Here is a 24,577-nt window from a genome sequence, read left to right as displayed (position 1 = left end):
CCCCTTGGAAGGCTGTTCCAGAACTTCACTCCTCTGATGGTTAGAAACCTTCATTTAATTTCAAGTCTAAACTTCCCGATGGCCAGTTTATATCCATTTGTTCTTGTGTCCACGTTGGTACTGAGCTTAAATAATTCCTCTCCCTCCCTGGTGTTTATCCCTCTGATATTTATAGAAAGCAATCATATCTCCCCTCAGCCTTCTTTTGGTTAGGCTAAATAAGCCAAGCTCTTTGAGTCTCCTTTCATAAGACAGGTTTTCCATTCCTCAGATCATCCCAGTAGCCCTTCTCTGTACCTGGTCCAGTTTGAATTCATCCTTCTTAAACATGGGAGACCAGAACTGCACACAGTATTCCAGATGAGGTCTCATCAGTGCCTTGTATAACGGTACTAACACCTCTTTATCTCTACTGGAAATACCTCGCCTGATGCATCCCAAGACCGCATTAGCTTTTTTCACGGCCATGTCACATTGGTGGCTCATAGTCATCCTGTGATCAACCAATACTCTGAGGTCCTTCTCCTCCTCTGTTACTTCCAACTGATGAGTCCCCAGCTTATAACAAAAATTCTTGTTGTTAATCCCTAAATGCATGACCTTGCACTTTTGACTATTAAATTTCATCCTATTACTATTACTCCAGTTTACAAGGTCATCCAGATCTTCCTGTCTGATATCCCAGTCCTTCTCTGTATTGTCAATACCTCCCAGCTTTATGTCATCCACAGACTTTATTAGCACACTCCCACTTTTTGTGCTGAGGTCAGTAATAAAAAGATTGGTCCCAAAACTGATCCCTGAGGAACTCCACTAGTAACCTCCCTCCAGCCTGACAGTTCACCTTTCAGTAGGACCCGTTGTAGTCTCCCCTTTAACCAATTCCTTATCCATCTTTCAATTTTCATATTGATCCCCATCTTTTCCAATTTAAATAATTCCCCATGTGGAACCGTATCAAATGCCTTACTGAAATCGAGGTAAATTAGATCCACGACGTTTCCTTTGTCGAAAAAATCTGTTTCCTTCTCAAAGAAGGAGATCAGGTTGGTTTGGCATGATCTACCTTCTGTAAAACCATGTTGTATTTTGTCCCAGTTACCATTGACCTCAATATCCTTAACTGCTTTCTCCTTCAAAATTTTTTCCAAGACCTTGCATACTACAGATGTCAAACTAACAGGCTGTAGTTACCCGGATCACTTTAATTTCCTTTCTTAAAAATAGGAACTATGTTAGCAATTATCCAGTCATATGGTACAACCCCTGAGTTTACAGATTCATTAAAAATTCTTGCTAATGGGTTTGCAATTTCGTGTGCCAGTTCCTTTAATATTCTTGGATGAAGATTATCTGGGCCCCCCGATTTAGTCCCATTAAGTTGTTCGAGTTTGGCTTCTACCTAGGATGTGGTAATATCTACCTCCATAGCCTCATTTCCATTTGTCATCCTGCCATTATCCCTAAGGTCCTCATTAGCCTAATTAAAGAATGAGGAAATAATGGGCCATGCCTAGATTATCCTTAACCTCCACTCCATCGTCAGTGTTCAGCGGTCCCACTTATTCTTTCTTTGTTTTTTTCTTATTTATATGGCTTGTGACAGGGTTGGACCAGATGGCTACAGGAGAGTAATAGAAGGCAGATATATTAGCCCCAGGCTAAGTAGGTCCCTTTTCCCTGGATAAGGTAACAGGGAAGGTTCCAGAACAATCAGGAACCTTCTGGAGACCATTAAGACAGGCTGATTAGAACACCTGCAGCCAATCAAGAAGCTGTTAGAATCAATTAAAGCAGGCTAATCAGGGCACCTGGGTTTAAAAAGGAGCTCACTTCAGTTTGTGGTGTGCGTGTGAGGAGCTGGGAGCAAGAGGCACTAGGAGCTGAGAGTGAGAACGTGGACTGTTGGAGGACTGAGGTATACAAGCATTATCAGACACCAGGAGGAAGGTCTTATGGTGAGGATAAAGAAGGTGTTGGGAGGAGGCCATGGGGAAGTAGCCCAGGGAGTTATAGCTGTCGCACAGCTGTTCCAGGAGGCACTCTAGACAGCTGCATTCCACAGGGCCCTGGGCTGGAATCCGGAGTAGAGGGTGGGCCCGGGTTTCCCCCAGATCCTCCCAACTCCTGGTCAGACACAGGAGGAGTCAACCTGGACTGGGTTCAGAAAAACGGCCAAGTTGAGGGCTGCTGTGAAGCTCCAAGGCGAGCAAATCTGCCAATAAGCGCAAGACCCACCAAGGTAGAGCAGGAATTTTGTCACAACTGGTGTCAGAACTGGGATTTGGTGTACACAGCATGGCGGAAGAAGGAAGGTGTTTGGGGGGAGGGGGGAGGGGAGGGTCTAGTTTTTATTTTTTTTCACCACAATGGAGGAGGTAGTGCGGGCACTGATACAAGCTACGGCTGCCCAGCAGGAGGCTACCCGTGTCCAGGCAGCCGCCCAACAGGAGGCAGTGCGGCTGCAGCAAGAGACTAATCGCCAGCTGATGGACCAGGCTGCTCAAGACCGGGCTATGTTGCGGGAACTAGTAAACCAGGTAAAGGCCCTTACAGAGCTGAACCACGGCCATGATGGGACACAGATCATGCGTACCAGCAATTGGCTGCAGAAAATGACGCGGGAGGATGACGTAGAGGCATACCTCCTGGCCTTTGAGAGGACAGCCCTGCAGGAGGCTTGGCCCCGAGAACAGTGGTCTGGCATCCTTGCTCCATTCCTGTGTGGGGAGGCCCAGAAGGCATACTATGATTTGCCTAAAGAGGTTGCGGCAGACTACCCCCAGCTGAAAGCAGAGATCCTGGCCAGATCTGGGGTAAAGACCGCAGTGTGGGCCCAGAGATATCATGAGTGGAGGTACCAGGAAAACAAAACCGTGGTCCCAATCATATGACCTCATCCATCTTGCACGAAAGTGGTTACGAACGGAGTCCGGAGGAGATACTAGAGGTTCTGGTCATCGACCGGTACATGAGAGGACTACCGCCAGACCTTCGCTCCAGGGTAAACCAGAACGAATCCTCCACCTATGACGAGGTCGTCACGTTGGTAGAAAGGTGAAGGATGGCGAGGGAGCTGACCCAACTAGTTAAGGAAGAAGCACCCTGGGGTAAACTAGCAGCACCAAGCCCTAGAGCTCGGGTGACTGGTCCACCAGGAGAACCCAGGTGGAAAAAGAAAGGGGCTGAAGGCCCACCAGAAGCCACAAAGAGTTGGAGCACTGAGGGGAAAGAGGATTGTGATGTTAGACTGCCCAGATCAAGAGACCGGGGAACGCCTAGGGCTCCATACAGATGTTACGCCTGCGGGGAGTGGGGACACATAGCTGCACAGTGTCCCAATGCCGAGGAGCCTATGCAGTGTAACCTGGGGAACCGGGCAGACCCATGCTCCCTAATGCACCTTGTGGGGGTCTCACTAACCCCACATATGTACATCAGACCAGTGAAGCTAAATGGGGTAGAGACCACAGCACTGGTTGATTCGGGGAGTGCTATCACGCTTGTCTCGGGGAAGCTCGTGAAGCATAGTCAGCTGCTGTGGGCTAAGCGTACGGGGATAACATGCGTCCATGGGACAGTTGGTTATTACCCCACCATCCCAGTAAAAATCGAGATTCAAGGGAACACTACTGAGGTAGCAGCAGGTGTAGTCCCTAAAGTCCGATACCCAGTGCTCATAGGGAGGGACTTCCCAGGGTTTGGAGACTTGTTCCCAGTAGGGGAATTGGAGAAAGAGGGAAGCCCTGAAAGTAGTGAGGCATCCACAGTAGACTGTCAACCCCCAACCTTCTCTGAAATATCCCCAGATTTGTTCTCCACTCCCAGACAGGGTAGAAAGACGAAAAGGGAAAGAAGGGCAGCTAGACCTTGGGAACCCGAATACTGGCACAAAGCCAGAGGGTCGCTCTTGTAGGTAGGCGGACCCAAGCAGCTGAAAAGGAGGCCACCCAGGAGGAAGAAGCACCTGAGTCTGACCCACACCCTAACGCCTCTGAACCAGTAGAGGCAACAGAGACTGGCCCCCTAGATCTCGGGCAGATTAGCCCCGGGAGAGGAAATTTTGGACGAGACCAGGCAGAAGACCCAAGGTACGACCTCATTAGAAAAGAGGTGACTGAAATAGATGGGGTCCCCGTGGAAGGGAAAACCCAAGGACCAGGACCCTACTTCATAATGAAGAAGAATCTCTTATACCAGGTTGCACCAATACAGGGGCAGAAGGTACAGCAGATCCTAGTACCTCAGAAACACCAGAATGCTGTATTAAGTCTGGCCCATAGTCATCTTTTTGGGGGGCATTTGGGGATAGAGAAGACCCTAGCATGGGTCCTGCGACAATTCTTCTGGCCCGGAATACATGAAGAAGTGCGGCGGTACTGTGCGTCCTGCCCGGAATGTCATTTGCACAGTCCACGTCCCCACTTGAGGGCACCTTTAGTACCCCTTCCCATCATAGAGGTCCCCTTCGAGCAAATAGCTATGGACTTAGTGGGACCCCTGGAGAAGACATCCCGGGGCCACCAATATATACTTGTCGTTTTGGATTATGCTACTCACTACCCAGAAGCCGTCCTCCTGCAGAACACGGCCTCTAAAACAATAGTTAAAGAGTTGGTGGGGATCTTTGCCCGAGTGGGGCTACCAAAGAAGATATTAACAGACCAAGGTACTCCATTTATGTCGAAGCTAATGAAGGACCTCTGTACACTGCTCCATATACATACCCTGAGAATGTCACTCTACCATCCACAGACTGATGGGCTGGTAGAAAGGTTTAACCGAACCCTCAAGGCAATGATAAGGAAAGTGGTAAGTCGGGACGGGAAGGATTGGGACACCCTACTACCCTACCTTATTGTTTGCCATCCGGGAGGTACCTCAGGCCTCAACTGGGTTTTCCCCCTTTGAATTATTATACGGACACCACCCCCATGGCATACTAGATATTGCAAAAGAAATCTGGGAAGAGGAACCCAATGAGTGGAGAAATATAATTGACCATGTGTTGCAGATGCGAGAATGGATAGCCCGGATCACCCCTGTTGTACGGGAACATTTGGAAAAGGCGCAGGATTCCCAGCGAACCCATTACAATCGCCAGGCAAAAGTCCGACAGTTCCAACCAGGGGATTGGGTGATAGTGTTGGTACCCATGGCAGAAAGCAGGCTTTTGGCCCAATGGCAGGGGCCCTATGAGGTGGTTGAACCCGTGGGGGAAGTAACCTACAAGGTGCGGCAGCCAGGATGCTGGAAATAAGAACAAATTTATCACATTAACCTCTTAAAGCTTTGGCACCAACGAGAGGCATGTGTAGTGGCCCAAGAGACCCCGATCCAGGAAAATAACATGCAGGAGCAGATCAGGATATCCACTGATCCGACACCAAACCAGAAGAAGGTAACTGAGGTGATCAACAGATATCAGGGCGTGTTTTCAACCAAACCAGGCCGGACCAACGAAGCATATCACCACATTATCACAGACCCTGGGGCAAAGGTAACTTTAAGGCCCTATCGGGTCCCAGCAGCAAAAAAGGAGAAGATCAAGGCAGAGGTAAAAAGGATGTTGGAGCTGGGAGTCATCGAAGAGTCCCACAGTCAGTGGTCAAGCCCGATTGTGTTGGTGCCCAAACCCGATGGCACCACTAGGTTTTGTAATGACTTTTGCTGGCTGAATGAGAGATCCAAATTCGATGCATACTCCATACCCCGTATTGATGAGTTAGTTGACCTCCTGGGCAATGCCCGATTTTTGATCACCCTTGATTTAACAGAGGGATACTGGCAGATTCCCCTTGCCAAAGATGCGAAAGAAAAGACGGCATTCTCTACACTAGAGGGTCTGTTTCAATATATTCTTCCGTTTGGACTGCATGGGGCATCTGCCACCTTCCAGCATCTTATGGACAAGCTCCTACGGCATACCGGTTAGGCAGCAGCATACTTGGATGATGTGTTTATTCACACCCCCTACTGGGAAACCCACTTAGGAAAGGTGGAAGCGATTCTGGACATGCTAAGACAGGCTGGCCTCACAGCCAACCCAGCCAAGTGTGCTGTAGGGCTAGCCGAGGCTAAATATCTTGGCTACATTGTAGGAAGGGGCATGGTCAAGCCCCAACTAAACAAACTAGAGGCTATCCAAAATTGGCCCTGGCCGAATCGGAGAAAAGCAAGTCCGGGCATTCCTGGGTGTGGTGGGGTACTACCGACTATTTATTCGCCATTTTGCTACCAGAGCGAGTCCCCTGACAGACCTGATAAAAGCCCGGGGTCCAGACATGGTGAAGTGGACAGATGCCGCAGAGAAAGCATTCATGGATCTACGGACAACCCTCTGCAGTAACCCCGTGCTTATAGCCCTAGACTTCAACAAATAATTCATTTTACAAACATATGCATCTGAAATAGGATTGGGTGCTGTCCTATCGCAGATGGTCGGAGATGAAGAACACCCAATCTTCTACCTCAGCAGGAAATTCCTCCCGAGAGAGCAGAAGTGTGTCGTGGTTGAAAAATAGTGCCTAGCTGTGAAATGGGCCATGGAAACACTGTTATTACCTTCTGGGACAACGGTTTACCTTTGTGACCGACCATGCACTCCACCAGTGGATGCAGCGAAATAAAGAGAAGAACGCAAGGGTGACCAGATAGTTCCTGTCCCTACAACCTTTCCAATTCACCGTACAACACCGGGCTGGAAGCCACCATGGCAATGCAGATGGCTTGTCATGAGTACACTGCCTGACGTCCCAAGTTGCCCAAACCCATAGTGTTGAGCGGGGGGGAGGGGGGAGGGAATATGTGACAGGATTGGGCCAGATGGCTACAGGAGAGTAATAGAAGGCAGATATATTAGCCCCAGGCTAAGTAGGTCCCTTTTCCCTGGGTAAGGTAACAGGGAAGGTACCAGAACAATCAGGAACCTTCTGGAGACCATTAAGACAGGCTGATTAGAACACCTGCAGCCAATCAAGAAGCTGTTAGAATCAATTAAGGCAGGCTAATCAGGACACCTGGGTTTAAAAAGGAGCTCACTTCAGTTTTTGGTGTGCATGTGAGGAGCTGGGAGCAAGAGGCACTAGGAGCTGAGAGTGAGAACACGGACTGTTGGAGGACTGAGGTGTACAAGCATTATCAGACACCAGGAGGAAGGTCTTATGGTGAGGATAAAGAAGGTGTTGGGAGGAGGCCATGGGGAAGTAGCCCAGGGAGTTATAGCTGTCGCACAGCTGTTCCAGGAGGCACTCTAGACAGCTGCATTCCACAGGGCCCTGGGCTGGAACCTGGAGTAGAGAGCGGGCCCGGTTTCCCCCAGATCCTCCCAACTCCTGGTCAGACACAGGAGGAGTCAACCTGGACTGTGGGTTCAGAAAAATGGCCAAGTTGAGGGCTGCTGTGAAGCTCCAAGGCGAGCAAATCTGCCAATAAGCGCAAGACCCACCAAGGTAGAGAAGGAACTTTGTCACAGGCTATAAAACCTTTTACTATTGGGTTTAATTCTCTTTGCAAAGTCCAATTCTCCATGGCTTTTGGCCTTTCTCACTTTATCCCTACATGTTCTGACCTCAATAATGTAGCTTTCATTTCTGATCCCTCCCATCTTCTACTCCTTGTAGGATTTCTGCTTTTTCTTAATCACCTCTCTGAGATGCTTGCTCATCCAGCTTGGTCTACAACTCCTGCCTATGAATTTTTCCCCCTTTCTTGGGATGCAGGCTTCTGATAGTTTCTGCAACTTTGACTTGAAGTAATCCCAGGCCTCCTCCACTTTTAGATCCACAAGTTTTTCAGTCCAATCCACTTCCCAAACTAATTTTCTTAATTTTTTAAAGTTAGCCTTTTTGAAATCCAAAACCCTAGTCACAGATCTATTTTTGTTTATCCTTCCATTTAGTTTGAACTGAATTAGCTCATGATCGCTCGAACCAAGGTTGTCCCCTACAACCATTTCTTCTATGAGGTCTTCACTACTCTGCAAAACCAAATCTAAAATGGCATCCCCTCTTGTTGGTTCAGCAACTACTTGATGAAGCAAAAAGAAAAGGAGGACTTGTGGCACCTTAGAGACTAACCAATTTATTTGAGCATGAGCTTTCGTGAGCTACAGCTCACTGAGCTGTAGCTCACGAAAGCTCATGCTCAAATAAATTGGTTAGTCTCTAAGGTGCCACAAGTCCTCCTTTTCTTTTTGCGAATACAGACTAACATGGCTGTTACTCTGATACTTGATGAAGGAATCCATCAACTATCACATCCAGGAAAATCTGAGCCCTATTATTATTACCAGCACTTGTCCTTGTCTATATCTGGGATGTTAAAGTCTCCCATGATCACACAATTCCCATTAGTATTTACTTCATTAAAAACATAAAAGAAGTCTCTATCCATATCCAAGTCAGATCCCGGTGGTCTTTAGCACACCCCAAGCACTATCCCAGGGGAGACTCTAGTAGCTTTCTTCCCCAATGTGATGTTTGCCCATACAGACTCTGTCTTATCCATTCCATCATTTCTTATTTCTTTACAGTCTACCTCATCATTGATATACAATGCTACTCTACAGTCTTTGCCTTTATTTCTGTCTTTTCTAAACAGCACATACCCTTCAATACCTGTACTCCAGTCATGACTAGTATTCCACCATGTTTCTGTTATCCCTATAATATCTGGTTTCACTTCCTGCACCGGTAGCTCTAGTTCCTCCATTTTGTTACCTGGGCTCCTCGCATTGGTGTACAAACATCTTAATTTTTGCTGTTTGGCTTCTCTCACATTCTTTACCTGATTAGGCACAGGATTAGAATTCAAAATAATCTTGATAACTTGGAGAAATGGTCTGAAATAAACAGGATGAAATGCAATAAGGACAAATACAAAGTATTTCACTTAGAAAGGAATAATCAGTTGCACAAATAGTTGTGTCCATGTTCCTTCCCCACTCTGATCTCAAGGGTACAGAGGTGGGGAGCTGCATGAAAGACCCCCTAAGCTTATTTTTACCAGCTTAGGTTAAAACTTCCCAAGGTACAAACTTTGCTTCGTCCTTGAACCGTATGCTGCCACCACCAAGCATTTTAAACAAAGAACAGGGAAAGAGCCCACTTGGAGACGTCTTCCCCCAAAATATCCCACCAAGCCCTATACCCCCTTTCCTGGGGAGGGATTGATAAGAATCCTCACCAATTTGTACAGGTGAACACGACCCAAACCCTTGGAACTTAAGAACAATGAAAAATCAATCAGGTTCTTAAAAGAAGAATTTTATTTAAAGAAAAGGTAAAAGAATCACCTCTGTAAAATCAGGATGGTAAATACCTTACAGGCATTTGCCTACCCTCTAGGCGAAACCTTAAGTTACAAAAAGACACAAAAACAGGAATATACATTCTATCCAGCACAGCTTATTTTACCAGCCATTAAATAAAAGGAAGTCTAACGCATTTCTAGCTAGATTACTTACTAACTTTACAGGAGTTGTAAGGCTGCATTCTTGATTTTTTCCCGGCAAAAGCATTACACAGGCAGACAGACCCTTTGTTTCCCCCGCCCCAGATTTGAAAGTATCTTGTCCTCTCATTGGTCATTTTGGGTCAGGTGCCAGCAAGGTTACCTTAGCTTCTTAACCCTTTACAGATGAAAGGGTTTTGCCTCTGTCCAGGAGGGATTGTATAGCACTGTATACAGAAAGGTGGTTACCCTTCCCTTTATATTTATGACAGCTTGCTAGAAAGGCGTACTGCAGAAGTAGTTCTGGGGGTTATAGTGGATCCCAAACTTAATATGAGTCATCACTGTACTGCTGTGCAAAACAACAACCCCAAATCCTGAATATCATTCTGGGATATATTGGTGGTGGAGCTTAGGCTTTGGCTTCAGCCCTGGGCAGCTGGGCTCTGGTTACATCCCCTCCCTGACCCAGTTGCCTCCCCCCAGTGTGGCTGGGCTTGGGTTTTGGCTTCTCCCCTCATCCCCAGGCCAGTGGGGCTCGGGTTTCAGTCTCCCTTCCCGGGGTCATGAAGTATTTTTTGTTGTCAGAACGGGGTCATGGTGCAATGAAGTTTGAGAAACCCTGGTCTAGATAATACTTAGTCCTGCTTCAGTGTAGGGTTCTGTACTAGATGAACTATCGAGGTCCCTTCCAGTCCTATATTTTTATGATTTTTCTTCTTAAAGCCAGCTGACCATGGCTTGGCTACGTCAGCACCTTTGGAGACAGCTCCTATCAGTCACTGATAGTACCACCATTGGAGATGAACAGCTTATCCCAAAGAGGAAGGAGACTTTGGAAACAAATACAAATTCCTTTCCTTGCCCTTCAGTTTCTTAGGTCATTGCTGAATATTGAAATGTTTTGTTTGGAGGTATCACACTTTAGATCTAAATGTTGTGGCAACCAATCCTCAATGTAATACCATACCAAAAAAAAAAAAAAGTTGAAAGGTGAAATTAAGATTGCAGGCCCATGTCACTGTTGTGAGCATGTGAGCCTTTCAAGCTGTTAGAATTAATGACACCCATCATGTTAGAGACCTAGGAAATTCAGTTGATCATAAACTTGCAAGAAACTTAAATATTTAGAAATGTGGAAATTCATAGTTATGGTGCCCAAATTACTTTAACTCTACCCCAGTAATGATCCCACTCTCATCTTCCTTTCTTTGTTCCTTCTATAGCGATGTATAATTATTCTCATACATAGAAAACCCTCTAGTAGGGTTATGCTGGTCATGCCCATCAAATCACAAAAGCAGCTGACTCCTCAAGGTTTCTGATGTTTGAAGCAGTTCCTTGTAAATCGGCCTGGAAGAGTGCCTCAAAACTCTTCTCTGCTTTCCCTGTGCATCTTTGCTTTGAGCTCCTAGGGAAGGCCACAGTCCTTTCCAGCTTTTCTTCTCTGGCTCCATGTCTCTGCTCTTTCAGAAGCTCCAGACCCAGGCCTCAGTGTAGGAGGAGTTCTACATGTTCAATGCTGTTACCCCTGGAAGCTGGTGACTGTTATCTTCGGTTGGAGGGGCACCATTTTTAGCCCCGAACTGTGGTCAGCACAAACTAGGAAGAGTGTCTCACACCCAGCATAGATGTGATTTAAATCAAATTGATTTAAATCACTAGTCAGGAAGACTCGATTTAATCATGGATTTCTGCATAAAAGTGCATTCTTGTTGGTTGTTATAACCGTGATACATATTCTTCACAACTCAGAGATAGATGTAGGTTTCATTTTTAGAAGATACACGCTATACATTTTTTAGGTGACGTTCCTTTCATCATCTTCAACGCAGCTTCCTCCTGAGAAGGAACACTTCTCATAATGATGTTTCACTTGGGCACCCAGGCCTTGCATTTCTTTGTTGCACTGTTTGTATTTTGCACGCATGCCTGTCTTATCCACAGGTAGAGGAACTTCATTAAAATATTCCCAAACTGAGTCTCTTTTATGGCCTGCTGCCATTATAGGTTTTCCCTTCTAGTGAGAGAATGGGATGGTAGATCTCAAGTCAATGAAGGCTACACTCAGAAAGACCTCCAGACTTCTGGAATATGCTGCTCAAACAGTTTCACTTTTGTTTCTGTTGTCTGTCCCTCCCTTCTCACATCTATCTCCCGACTTCTTCTCCTTGTCCAGATCTATTCCGCCCCTAACAATCTTCTATTCATTGAACTTTTTGAAACTTTGCACTTTTAGAGAGAGGTAAGGGATTGACTCTGTGTACACAAATTTGTAGAGGGACAATAGGGTTGAGGTCTGTTGTTTCTCACCTCTATGTATCTCACCTTGTTGCTGTCAACAAGCATGTTAACATGTGAAGACACAAATCCAGTTTGAGAACTGCAAAACTAAGCATCTGTGATGGTATCTTCTAGACTGAGCACCAAGTCCCATTGGGTAGATAGAAAGATTAACCTAAATAATCTATATACAGACACCCCTGGAACCCATAAGATTGGGTCCCTAATCCATGAACTATTGGAACTCATTTACAAAACTTTTCTTAAACATTAGATGACTATATTGTCTCATACTATATAGCTCATCATGGAATAGGGATTATAAATTCTAATTCTAATGTATCTTAATTAAAACTATCTTTAGATCTGATTTAAATAAAAAAAAATCAATTTTTTTAATTTAAAAAAATCCTTGATTTTTATCCACCCTGTTCACACCATGACTGAGCAGATTGAAAGCAGTGCCTCCCCTGAGGTTCTCTCTGCTGAGGGAGATGAGTGACCAGCTCTTCCAAAGTCCCTGGAGAGGAATAATGGAGTGAGCCATGGATAAAGATAGGGCCTGTGGGCATGCAGTAAGCAAAGGAGATCCATCCTGAACCTATGAATTTGCTGGGCCATTGGACCCCACTGCACCAGTCAACCAAAACTTGTGTATTCCTCTCCTGACCCCATCTTAAGAGTAGGGCCCTACCAAATTCATGGTCCAGTTTGGTCAATTTCACGGTCACAGGATTTTAGAAATTGTAAATTTTAAAATTTAAATCTGAAATTTCATGGTGTTGTAATTGTAGGGGTCCTGACCCAAAAAGGAGTTGTGGAGGCGTCAGAAGGTTATTGTAGGGGGGCTTGCAGTACGCCTACCCTTACTTCTGCGCTGCTGCTGGCTGAGAGCCCAGCTCTGAAGGCAACACTGCTGCTAGGAGCAGTACAGTAGTAAGGATGGCATGGAGTGGTATGGCCACCCTTACTTCTGCGCTGCTGCCTTCAGAGCTGGGCCCTTGGTCAGCAGCTGCCACTCTCAGGCCACCCAGCTCTGAAAGCAGCAGTGCAGAAGTAAGGGTGGCATTCAAAGCTGGCGACCGGCCAACAGCTGCCGCTTTCCAGCCAACCAGCTCTGAAGACAGCGTAGAAGTGAGGATGGCAATACCACGATCCCCCTAAAATAACCTTGCAAACCCCCCTTCCCAACAACTCTGTTTTGGGTCAGGACCTCCAATTTGAGAAATGCCCATCTCCCCCATGAAATTTGTATAGTATAGTGTAAAAGCACACAAAAGACCAGATTTCATGGGGGGGACACCAGATTTCACAGTTCATGACGTATTTTTCATGGCTGTAAATTTGGTAGGGCCCTACTTATGAGATCTGAAGTGTGGCTACCTGGCAACTTCCACATACTTTTACCAGACACTACAAAGCACATGTGGCATCCTTATCAGATGCTGTCTTTAGTCTCTGGCTCTCACAGTATGTGGGTCTCCAAGTCTTCACTGCTTTTCCTCCCCTTTTTTTGGTTGGACTGCTTGCGATTTCCCAATAGTCCTGTTTCCAGTCTAGATGAATTTCTGTGAATGACAACAGATCATTGAAACATTCCATCTTTTCATAATAGGAAATCATCTCATCTAGAGTCTTCCCCACGTTTGCGCATATGTTTATAGTGTTTTATGGTTTAAGATTTTAAACAGGAGTTGTGATGGACTTGCCAAGATGGTATAGGGGGAGCAGCAGGAGGTTCCAAGTACTTCAATCAGTCAGCTATCTCTGTGGTTCTATGGGTGCGATTAACCAAATAGTTCTGTTTATAGCCTAGATGAATTCCTTTTGTAAGAAGACATATGTACAGTAAGTTTTTAAATGGCCTATTTTTAAATTAGTTTTTTTCTAACAGCTTTATTCAGTCCATAGACCCTATCTTAAATACTTGTACAGTTAAACTGTGCATCACAGAGTATTGGTGTATAATTGATTTCATATTGGCACGTACATAAAGCCAGTGCAACCAGTGGACATAATGGTACTGTCATTGAACTTAATAGTAGGTTTGCCAGTGGCTTCAGTGAGAGCAGGATTGGGTCCAGTATTTGTATTGTGAGGGATGATGAGATTTCTCTTCATCTGACTTTTTTCCTTGCCTGGATCCTGCAAACTATTCCTGCTGACGAACAATTTTCTACCTTTTTGTAATGTACCAGATCTCATAGATGGCAGGTACATTAGAAAACATGTCCTTTGCCCTGAACTTCCTAGTGGAGAGCACTCCCTAAAAATTATTAAATATGAACATGGGGGGAGAGATAAGTTACCAGTCACATTCACAGTGCACTCTGAGTTAGAATCACAGCTGAAAAAAATTCTAATTTTAGACAATTTCTACTGTTTTATAGTGTCTAGTGTTTAGACTTCAGCATTCCTAATGAATTTATGATTGGATTAGACATAGGAATTGAATTTTTGTAGAAAGTTAGTATTCTCTCAGATACAATAACTCTACTTAACAGCATTATAGAAGGTCTAAAGTGGATGGAAAACTATAGTAAATAGGGTTCATTGTATACAGATAAGATAACGTATTTTCATTGAGATTCTACTAACATTTAAATGTTCATCCAATTTCATTATGATACGTGACATGGTAACCAGAGGACCAGTTAGTCAAACGAGTGTTCTTTTGTGGATGTCTTTAAAGAACTGTTCTGTTTTAAGAAAAGTCAATTCAGGATGCCAGAAAGATTGTCTACTTGAATGACAAGTATTTCATGAAAACTGCATTGCAGGAAGACAATAGTTACTTCACAAACCTACTTCTAAAAATATTTTAATCTTGGTATAAGAGAAGGAAAAAGGAAACAAACATTGTTAGCAATTGGGAAAGAGGCGGTATATTTTGCCTATGATATTTTTAAAGCAAGCGCGCATATGGAATTGTCAGTGTTCATTTTCACATAATGGGTTTATTGAAATAGCTTCCTCTAGAACAGTGGTTCCCAGACTTGTTCCGCTGCTTGTGCAGGGAAAGCCCCTGGCGGGCCGGCCGGTTTGTTTACCTGCTGCATTCACAGGTTCAGCCGATCGCAGCTCCCAGTGGCCATGGTTCGCTGCTCCAGGCCCATGGGAGCTGCTGGAAGCGGCGCAGGCCGAGGGACGTACTGGCCGCCACTTCCAGCAGCTCCCATTGGCCTGGAGCAGCGAACTTGCGGACGCGGCAGGTAAACAAACCGGCCAGCCCGCCAGGGGCTTTCCCTGCACAAGCAGTGGAACAGGTTTGGGAACCACTGCTCTAGAATGTCTTTCATTACTGGTTTTTCATGACTGATACAATATAGACTATATCAATGAAAATCGAAGCCATACAGCAGTTTCAAAGACGCTTTGGCTAAAAGGGCAATGTCAGCACAAATATTAAGGGACTCAAGTTCTGTATTTCACTCTTTCTGAACCACCTGGGGACACTAATTTTGAGTATCTCACTAATCTCCATGTATTTTTACATTAGTTTGTATTTCTGTGTACTCGACTCACCTATTTTATCTGAGCTTGGTAGTGCCTATGTATTCATTTTTGTAATTGGAACTAAGCCATTTATGTGTAGGGGCTGATGCGAAGAGGAACTGAGCACTGCCATCTACTATTACGGAAACATGTTGTAACTATATATTTTATAAGCTATACGTTATTTTGCTTTGAATACTTTTTTCATATATTGCATCCTAAAATGCATTACAAAATTAAATAGTACAATTGCAGTGAGAATAGTAGAAGAAGGAAGAATGAATTAAAAGTCACAATGAAGGAAGGTATTGAGAGGAGATTTGAAAAGATGGAAAATCAGTGAGACAGATTTAGAAATGTTTTCCTAGACAGCAGGAGAATGGGGTAAAGAAGACTCCCTCAACAACATTGTTGAGTGCCAGCTTCTTTGTTCTACCCCACATGCTCTCAAATAACAAGAACGTTTCATCTGTATTTCATCTAATTTTATTTCACTTGTGTGTTTTCTTAGGTACTAATTACCAATATACAAAACAGAAGCCCTAAACCAGGGTCTGCAGTACATGAACAGGAACTGGGATTTTTCCTAGAAACAGGACTCCAAAGAGCACATGTCTTGTATTTCAAAAATGGGTAAGAATTTAATTTAGGTTGGTTTTTTTTGTTCTGGATTATAATGTCAAAAAAGTTAGAAAATGAAGCTGACAAGCATATAATCTTTACTTTTTATTACTGTAGTAGAAATATTTTGGTTGAAGATATTAATTTTCCTATCCAGATAGTATTTATTTTAACTTGCATTTAATTTTTTCCTCAAAATATATGTACAGAATAAAATGAAATAGGGAATATTAAATATTTTCTTACAGCTCTTTATTAACTGTAAGAACTTAAAATATCAAACCTATAAATATCTGTGAAATGTCTGTCTTTTGTGTTGAAACTTTAATAATTAAATAAAGAAATAGAAAACAAAACATTTGATTTTTATAATTTTTTTCCAAATCTCTTCAATTATCACTTATTTTAACATTATGCTGCAGGATAAATATGCATGAAGATCAACAGTATGTATATGTATAATCTCCATTGTGCCTGCTCTGTAGAACCTTTTAGATTGTTCATGAGAGATCATTTATAATTTTGTGAAGTAAAAATTCTAAATATAGGTGTACAAATTAATATCAAACATTACAGAAAATGAACAAAGCAATTCATTTTTTTAAACTCTTGAAAACTTGGAATGCTAGGTTTAAAGTACACTTCTTGTATTTGTTGTTGAATCCGTAGTCATTTTAGACTACGTAGACTGGTTTGCTGGTTTTTGTTTTTTCTGAGAAAATACCATGTGAAATCCTACCCCCTAACTGTCAAAACTCCCATTGACTTCAGTAAGCCCAGAATATCCCTTTGTTTCATTAATACCTTTCAAATCAAAATAAATAACTAAAATGGGTGGAGTCAGGCAGTGTCTGTAAAGGTGTGAGATTTTGATGTAATTTGAATAATGAGGGTTGATGAAGATTTTCAAATTTGTTATTTTGCCACATGTTTCTGGATCCCATCTGTTTTTCTGCTGTATTTTTTTTTTTTAACTTGGACTGACCAGAACTGAATACTGAATTGTTAACTTTTTAAGTAGTGAGCAGTGTTTTATTTTGTGCCCTTTTAATATTTCACTCCAAAATTACTTGATCGTATATTTTATTTTGCCCTGGCCTTAATATCAAGTTTATAGGAATTCAGTCTAAGACCTTTTCACTAGAAAGGTTTCAATAAAATTGTTAAAACTATACTTATAAATCATTGTTTTCATGTTAGGGTTATATGAACATAGATGATAGGCAGTTAGGAAAGTTGGATGAATGTGCTTGTTTATCTTTGTTACAGATAAGACTATAGATGACAACAGGTCTCAAACTGAGGTGTGGTAGGGAGTCTGCAAAATTTGAGTGTTGCTTTCTTTGTAGTATTTGTTTTGTCTTTTCGTGTAGGCTTGGGCGAGAGTATGCTGATGATGTAGTGTAATGGGGTCCTTTGCCTTCTGCTTTTTCATGAAGCAGAGGTAATTATGAAATTCTATGAAATCTTTAAATGTCGGTTGTGTCACTAGACTCTAGTCTGGCATTGCTTGTGAGTTAGTTCCAATTAACATGTTATCAGAATTACCTGATGAAGCATATTCACTTAAAAACCTGAATAAATACATATGCATAATATTTTTTCAGATTTCACTCCAGCTCCAGTAAGTAGTAGTAATCATGTAGCTCTGAAAAATATGTTGCATAAACAGAGAAGCTTGTTGCTTGATGCAGTCCTATGCTATGGAGTGTTTCTTCCTGCATATCTTGGAAACTCAAGGTCAGGTTTTCTAATGTGCTGAGCATCAGGCTGTCACTTGTTTTTATATTTATTTATGTATGTGTCAGTCACAAATAGTTGGCAAATATAAAAAGACTTATACAGCTATTGAAGGAGCTGGACCCTGTCCTCTGATACCCGGTGTGCACTGCTGCTTCCTTAAGCAGAACACCCTTATTTAAATTAGACCAAATGATCCAATTAACTGTCCCTTTGCTCAGAAGCTGTACCCAGATTTTCTTTTAAAGAGAAAAGTATACATTCTTATACAGAAACCAGTGAAGATCTTATAGGCATGCATTTTCTTGTAAGAAAAAAGATAAAAGCATTGAAACCTTACAAGTCTAAACGCTAAGTGTTAGTATTTAGAAAATACATGGAAAAACCATTTTCTACCAGAAATTTATGAAACCATATTTCATGAATGATTTTACAATCTTTATTAAGATAGAAATTCCAAATTAATGTTTTCTTCTCAAAAGGTGTAGAAGAATTGAGTTAGGATGAGCAAACTATATTGACCAATGCAATCCTAGGATACACCAAGCGAGGTAATTCCACTATCGATAGGGAAGTGTGATTACCATCATACAAGGAACTGGTGAGACCATATCCAGAATGGTGTGTGCAGATGTTTAAGAAAGATGAATTCAAAGTGGAACAGGTACAGAGAAGGACTACTAGGATGATCAGAGGAATGGAAAATACGTCTTAGGAGATGAGACTTAAGGAGCTCTCCCCATACTCTAGCTTAGACCTCGCCAGTGCTGAGTGGAGTGTAACAATTATCGCCTCTGTCTGATACACAACATTCCTGTTAATACACCCCGGAATATTTGCCTTTTTTGTAGCTTCATCACATTGTTGGCTCATATTCAATTTGTGGTCCACTATAACCCCCAGATCCTTTTCTGCAATACGACTGGGCGGGCAGTTATTTCCCATTCTGTATTTGTGCATTTGATTTTTCCTTCCTAAGTGTAGCAGTTTGCATTTGTCTTTATTTTATTATATCTTATTGATTTCAGATCAATTATTGAATTTATCTAGGTCATTTTGAATTCTAATCCTGTCCTCCAAAGTACTTGCATAATGACAGGTTTCAGAGTAACAGCCGTATTAGTCTGTATTCGCAAAAAGAAAAGGAGTACTTGTGGCACCTTAGAGACTAACCAAGCTCATGCTCAAATAAATTGGTTAGTCTCTAAGGTGCCACAAGTACTCCTTTTCTTTTTCCAAAGTACTTGGTACTCTTCCCAGAGTGGTTTCCTCCTCAGATTTTGTAGCTTACTCTCTACTCCTTTATCCAAGTCTATAATGAAAATGTGGAATAGTACCAAACCCAGGACAGACCTCTGCAGGATCCCACTAGATACCTTATCCCAGTTTGAAAGCAAACCATTAATAACTACTCCTGAGTAGGGTCTTTCAGTCAGTTGTCCACCTACCTTATAGTCATTTCATCTAGACCAGTGATACACAGACCTCAGTGGTTCAGAAACCAAATTAGCGATCAACATCACCCAAAAGAGCCATAGTAATGTGAATTCATGTACAATCAGACTGTTTAATTATGAATACATAGTACTAAAAGGAAATATATATATTATTCTCACAGCAAAATGACTGACCAAGTATTATGATTTTATCAACTACAACTGGGTTAATAACTAATTGATTGATTAGTAACTTAGATTGGTTAATAACTAAATCACGCGGAGTTTTAATATCATGTGCTGCAAAGAGTGGCAGGAGACAGATTATAGAGTCACTTGTGGCTCGCGAGCCTCAGTCTAAGTATCACTGATCTAGACCATATTTCTCTAGTTTACTTATGAGAAAGTTGTATGAAATTTTTAAAAGCCTTACTAAAATTAAGATATATCATGTCTGCAACCTTCCCCCATCCAGTTGGCCAGTAACCCTGTCAAAGAAGGAAATGAGATTAGTTAGGCATGATTTGTTCTTGACAAATCCATATTTCTTCTTCGAGAGATGTCCCTGTGGGTGTTCCAATCCAGGTGATGGTGCGTCCCTATGCCTTTGCTCAGAGAGTTTTGCAGCAGTGCCCATATGGGTCATGCACATGTGGTGCCTGCCTTGCGTGCCGTTGGCTCTTTATCTAGCTCGCACACGACCTGGACTCCTCAGTTCCTTCTCAACTGTCTCCAGCCTGAAATGGAGCTCAGCAGTCCTGCTGAAAGCCTTCGTTTCTACTAGATAAGTTAGGATAGTTTAGATACATTACGTTTGAGTTATTAGAGTTATGTCCTCTACCTGGAGGAGGACGGGGAGGGAGGAAAGGTTTCATTTCTTCATCCCCTAGTATAGTTAGTATTAGGTTAGGAAAATGCCTGGTTCACCAGGATTTAAAAGATGCACAACATGCAGAGAGGCATGTTGGACACACTCAATGTGTTTGTTATGTAGGGGAAGCTCACGTTCCTCAGAAATGTGTCCATTATAACAAACTGAAAGCTAGGGCATGCAGGGATAGAGACCTGAGACTGAAATTCATCTTGATGGAGAAGTCATTAAGACCAGCCTCTGACCAGGGCAGGAGCCCTCTTCCCAGTATAAGTCACCGGTCTCTTCATTGCCAAGGTCCTCGAAGACCAAAAAATCCACAAAAAAATGACTGTCCTCTTTGCCTCATAGAGAGCAGAGCAACACAAAATGGTCGCCAACCAAATTGCTCTCATTGGTGCTGGCTGCACCACAGCTCAGCACCTCTGAGACTCCGGGCACCTCCTGCACCATCTGCATGGTGGACGCCGCCGGCGGAACCCAGCACTCTGATGCAATGTCTAAGGTCTCTAAGTTGTCCATTTCCACCACGGCACTGTTGATAGAACTAAAGGAGATGGCACCAACAACCGCTCCTATTTCTGTGCTGCAGCCCAATGCTACTAGTGCAATGGTGCCTATACAAACTGCACCGGCTTAGCACATCACACTCCTGATGTAGTCGGCACCTCACTCTTCAGCACCGAAGCTCTCGGCGCCATGCCGCTTTATGCACCAGAGTATCTGTTGGTTTCCTCGACTCCAGAGTCCCCTTTCTTGGGCACTGATGTGTCACTGGGGCCAGTGGTACCACAGCAACAGTTATCTCCGATAGCATCACAGTTCTTGAGTGATGATGATGAGGAGGTTGAAGGGGCATTCTCCCCTCACCACTCCTCCCCTATCAGGATGCCTATGGCTACTGGACCACTACGATCACGGTCCACATATGCACACGACATGCCACCATGGTACGGTCACCCATGGATAGGACTTCCCTGGTCACTGGCCATACTGGAATCCCTGGGGGCTTACAGAAAGCACTGCAGCAGGTGCCTCAGCCCACATAGGGAAGACACCAGATCCCCACCTCCACCCTTGGAGACCGAAGTGACCAAGGCAAGGGATGAATCCATAGCAGAGCAGGAAGAGGACACTGCTCCTGACACGTCACCAACAAATAACAATTCATCCTGCTCACTAGATGAGCATATTAGGCCTCTACCCACAACCACCACAGATGACTTTACCCACTTTCAAGATTTATTCAGAAGAGTGGCCAATGAGTTCAAAATTGCTCTGGAGGAAGTGCCGGAAACTCAACGTGAGCCAGTGGATATCTTACAGACATCTTCCTCCTCAAAGATAGCATTGCCAATCAGTGGGGCTATCATGGAACCTGCCAAACTCCAGTCACCATATCTCCTATCTGCAAAAGGGTGGACAGAAAATATTACTCTGCTGGGTCGAGCTGTATTATCATCACTTATTCTACCAACTCCGAAGCCCCTATCATCTTGGGAGGGCACTACTCTATGTAATCAAGGTGGCCCATTTCAAACAGTTGACAAGAAGGTATGAGTATCAGCAGGCAGATATTAGTTTTTGTAGTGACCCATCCACTCCCAGTCTTTATTCAGGCCTAGTTTGATGGGGTCCAATTTGATGGGGTCCAGGTGTCCAATTAATTAATTTTGAAACTGGACACCATCAAATTAGGCCACCTTGATTACATTGGCCTCATTAGCACTACAAAAGTGATTTTTTTCCTCCCTTGGTATTCACCTCTTCTTGTCAACTGTTGAGAATAGCCTACTTCCTCCTTAATTGAATTGGCTCGTTAGCACTGACCCCCCACTTGGTAAGGCAACTCCCATCTTTTCATGTGCTGTGTATTTATACCCGCCTCTGTATTTTCCACTCCATGCATCTGATGAAGTGGGTTTTAGCCCACGAAAGCTTATTCCCAAATAAATTTGTCTCTAAGGTGCCACAAGGACTCCTTGTTGTTTTTGCACAAGGTGAGTAACCATCACTTACTATTACTTATAACCAGGGATCCTAGAAATCTGTTAAACACAGAAAAACATGGAATTTGTGTTTTTACAGAGAATATTTAGATTTTACATTCTGTGAAAAAATAAAAACATTTTACTATTAACTAAATTTTACGGAAAGTCACTCATTCAGTGTGCACAACCTTCCACTCTTGTGATTGATTTATTAATGCATTTTAAATTTACAATGGAACCCCATTTATCTGATCTAATTAGGTCTGGGGCCAAATTGGAGAATCAGAAATTTGGATAATCAGGAGAATTGGCAACCCCCGGCCGCTGTCAGCCCGAGGCAGCTGGTGGTTTGGTTAATACAGAGAGCCGGATAGTGGCGGATTGGATAGACAGGGTTCTACTGTATATCAGTAAAACATTGTGTTCAGCTGATACCTATATATACTGTGGCTAGGGATACTAAAGTTCAGTGTTTCAACTGCAGAAAAATGCGGATGTTTTTTTATCATAGAATTTTGGGTTTTTATTATGGAAAACTAGGATCCCTGTTTATAGTCCTGTTATTTTTTAGGTGCTTACAAATTGCATACTTAATAATCTGTTCCAGTTATCTTTCTGTATATCAAAGTTAGGGTGACTGGCCTGTAATTCCCCAGATCTTCTTTGGTCCTCTTTTTAAAGATAGGTACTATGCTTGCCGTTCTGCAGTTCTTTGGGACCTCACCTGTCTTCCATGAGTTCTCGAAGATAATCACTAATAGTTCTGAGATTGCTTCAGCTAGTTCCTTAAATACTCTGGGTGAATTTCCTTAGGCCCTGCCAACTTGAATACATCTAATTTACTTAAATATTCTTTATCATATTCTTCCTCTATTTTGGCTTGTGTTCCTTCCCCCTTGGTGTTAATATTAATTGTGTTAAGCATCTGGTCACAATTAACCTTTTTAGTGAAAACTGAAGCAAAATAAGTATTAAATGACTCAGACTTCTTGGTGTTGTCTTTGTTAGCTCTCCTTGCTTGCTAAGTAGTTGACCCTCTCTTTCTCTTGCCCCTAATGTAATGTATATTTTAGCAACCTTTGGTGTTAAAAACTATGAAAGGGTTAGTGTAGACCAGGCACTGGTGTTTTTGTCACCAAGTCAGCTAGACCAGTGGTTTTTAAAAGTAAGGGACTGGTTGTGGTGGCTGTGGTAAGCACTGCGGACTGGGCCATTAAAAGCCCCATTGGTGGTGATGCCTGGTTAAGGCAGGCTAGTTCCTACGTGTTCTGACACCGCGCTGCGCCCCAGAAGCGGCCAGCAGCAGGTCCAGCTTCTAGGCGGGGGTGGGGCCACAGGGCTCCACTCGCCACCCGAGCACTGGCTCTGCACTCCCATTGGCTGGAAACTGGCCAATGGGAGCTGAGGGGAGGTGCCTCCGGGCGAGAGTCATGTGGAGCCGCTTGTCCACCTCCGCCTAGGCGCCAGACCTGCTGCTGGCCACTTCTGGGGCATAGCATGGTCCATGGTGCCAGGACAGGCAGGAAGCCTGCTTTAGCATCCCCGCTGTGCCACTGACCGGGAGCCTCCTGAGGTAAGTATGCTCCGCAACCTCGTGCCCCAATCCCCTTCCCCAGCCCTGAGCCCCTGCAAACCCAGAGCCCCATCCTGCACCCCCGAGCCCTGCACCCGACCCCCTGCCCCAGCCCAGCACCCCCTCCCACACCCTGAACTCTCATTCCTGGCCCCACCCGTCACCCCTGCACCCAACCCTCTGCCCCTCCCACACCGCAAACTCCTCATCCCCAGCTCCGTTGTGTCGTGGGCATCAACAATTTTCTTCAACTGGGTCGCCAGAAAAAAACTTTGAAAGCCACTGAGCTAGACCATCTCTGAGCAAGATTAGACAATATGTTGATAAAATCACGTGAACCTGTGTTCTGTAGTAAAACTGTTGGAGTTGTATGAGTGCTATATCTGTGGAAGCATCTGAAAATGCTTGTTGTAGATGCAGCCCCAGAGCTTTTTTTTTTTTTTTTTTTGAGTTTGTGCCCTTTTCATGGGTCCACAGAATCAGCACTATGCCCCAGCTTTTAAATAGTCCCTTGGAGATACATCTTTAATGTGCCAGACCCCTGAAGAGTCCCACCCTTCTTTAAGGGGAGGCCTCAACGTCTCGGACACTGAGCCTCTGGGCTCCAACACTCCTGCTTCTCGCTGTGAGCACTGCCTGACAAGTGAAGCTGGCACAGATTCCTGTTCAGAGACTTTCACTCTTATCAGTGACCAATGCACCTCAGCAAGTATTTGCTGTGACACTAGGCAGTCTTTTCAAAATGGAGTAAGGTTTATTAGTCAGCTGGAACACTGATTCGGGAAATTCTTAGGTTGGCATATAGAAAAGCAAAGATTAAGACATAGTTGTCAAGGTTCCCTCCCCACTCTGAACTCTAGGGTACAGATGTGGGACCTGCATGAAAGACCCCCTAAGTTTATTCTTACCAGCTTAGGTTAAAACTTCCCCAAGGCACAAATTCCTTTCTTACCTTGGGAACCAGCTTAGGTTAGAAACTTGATACGCTGCCACCACCAAGCGATTTAAACAAAGAACAGGGAAAGAGACCACTAGGAGACACCTTCCCCCAAAATATTCCTCCAAGTCCTACACCCCCTTTCCTGGGGAAGGCTTGATAACGCATTTTCTAGCA

The 24,577-nt window shown here is 43.7% G+C and overlaps 1 protein-coding gene across 7 annotated transcripts in view; it reads left to right on the top strand.

Annotated features, from left to right (window-relative positions):
• TTC7B (tetratricopeptide repeat domain 7B) overlaps positions 1-24,577 on the top strand; it is a 322,836-nt gene that overhangs the window by 68,871 nt on the left and 229,388 nt on the right. For all 7 annotated transcript variants that reach the window (XM_037900827.2, XM_037900829.2, XM_037900831.2 and 4 more), the window contains one exon: positions 15,743-15,864. In XM_037900827.2, the coding sequence (XP_037756755.1) occupies positions 15,743-15,864 (122 nt within the window). The remainder of the gene's footprint in view (positions 1-15,742; positions 15,865-24,577) is intronic.

Source organism: Chelonia mydas, chromosome 6, assembly GCF_015237465.2.
Source record: "Chelonia mydas isolate rCheMyd1 chromosome 6, rCheMyd1.pri.v2, whole genome shotgun sequence".
In the NCBI taxonomy this organism is placed as follows: Eukaryota; Metazoa; Chordata; order Testudines; family Cheloniidae; genus Chelonia; species Chelonia mydas.
Note: the sequence above shows the minus strand (reverse complement) of the source record. Positions and strands in the feature narration are given on the sequence as shown.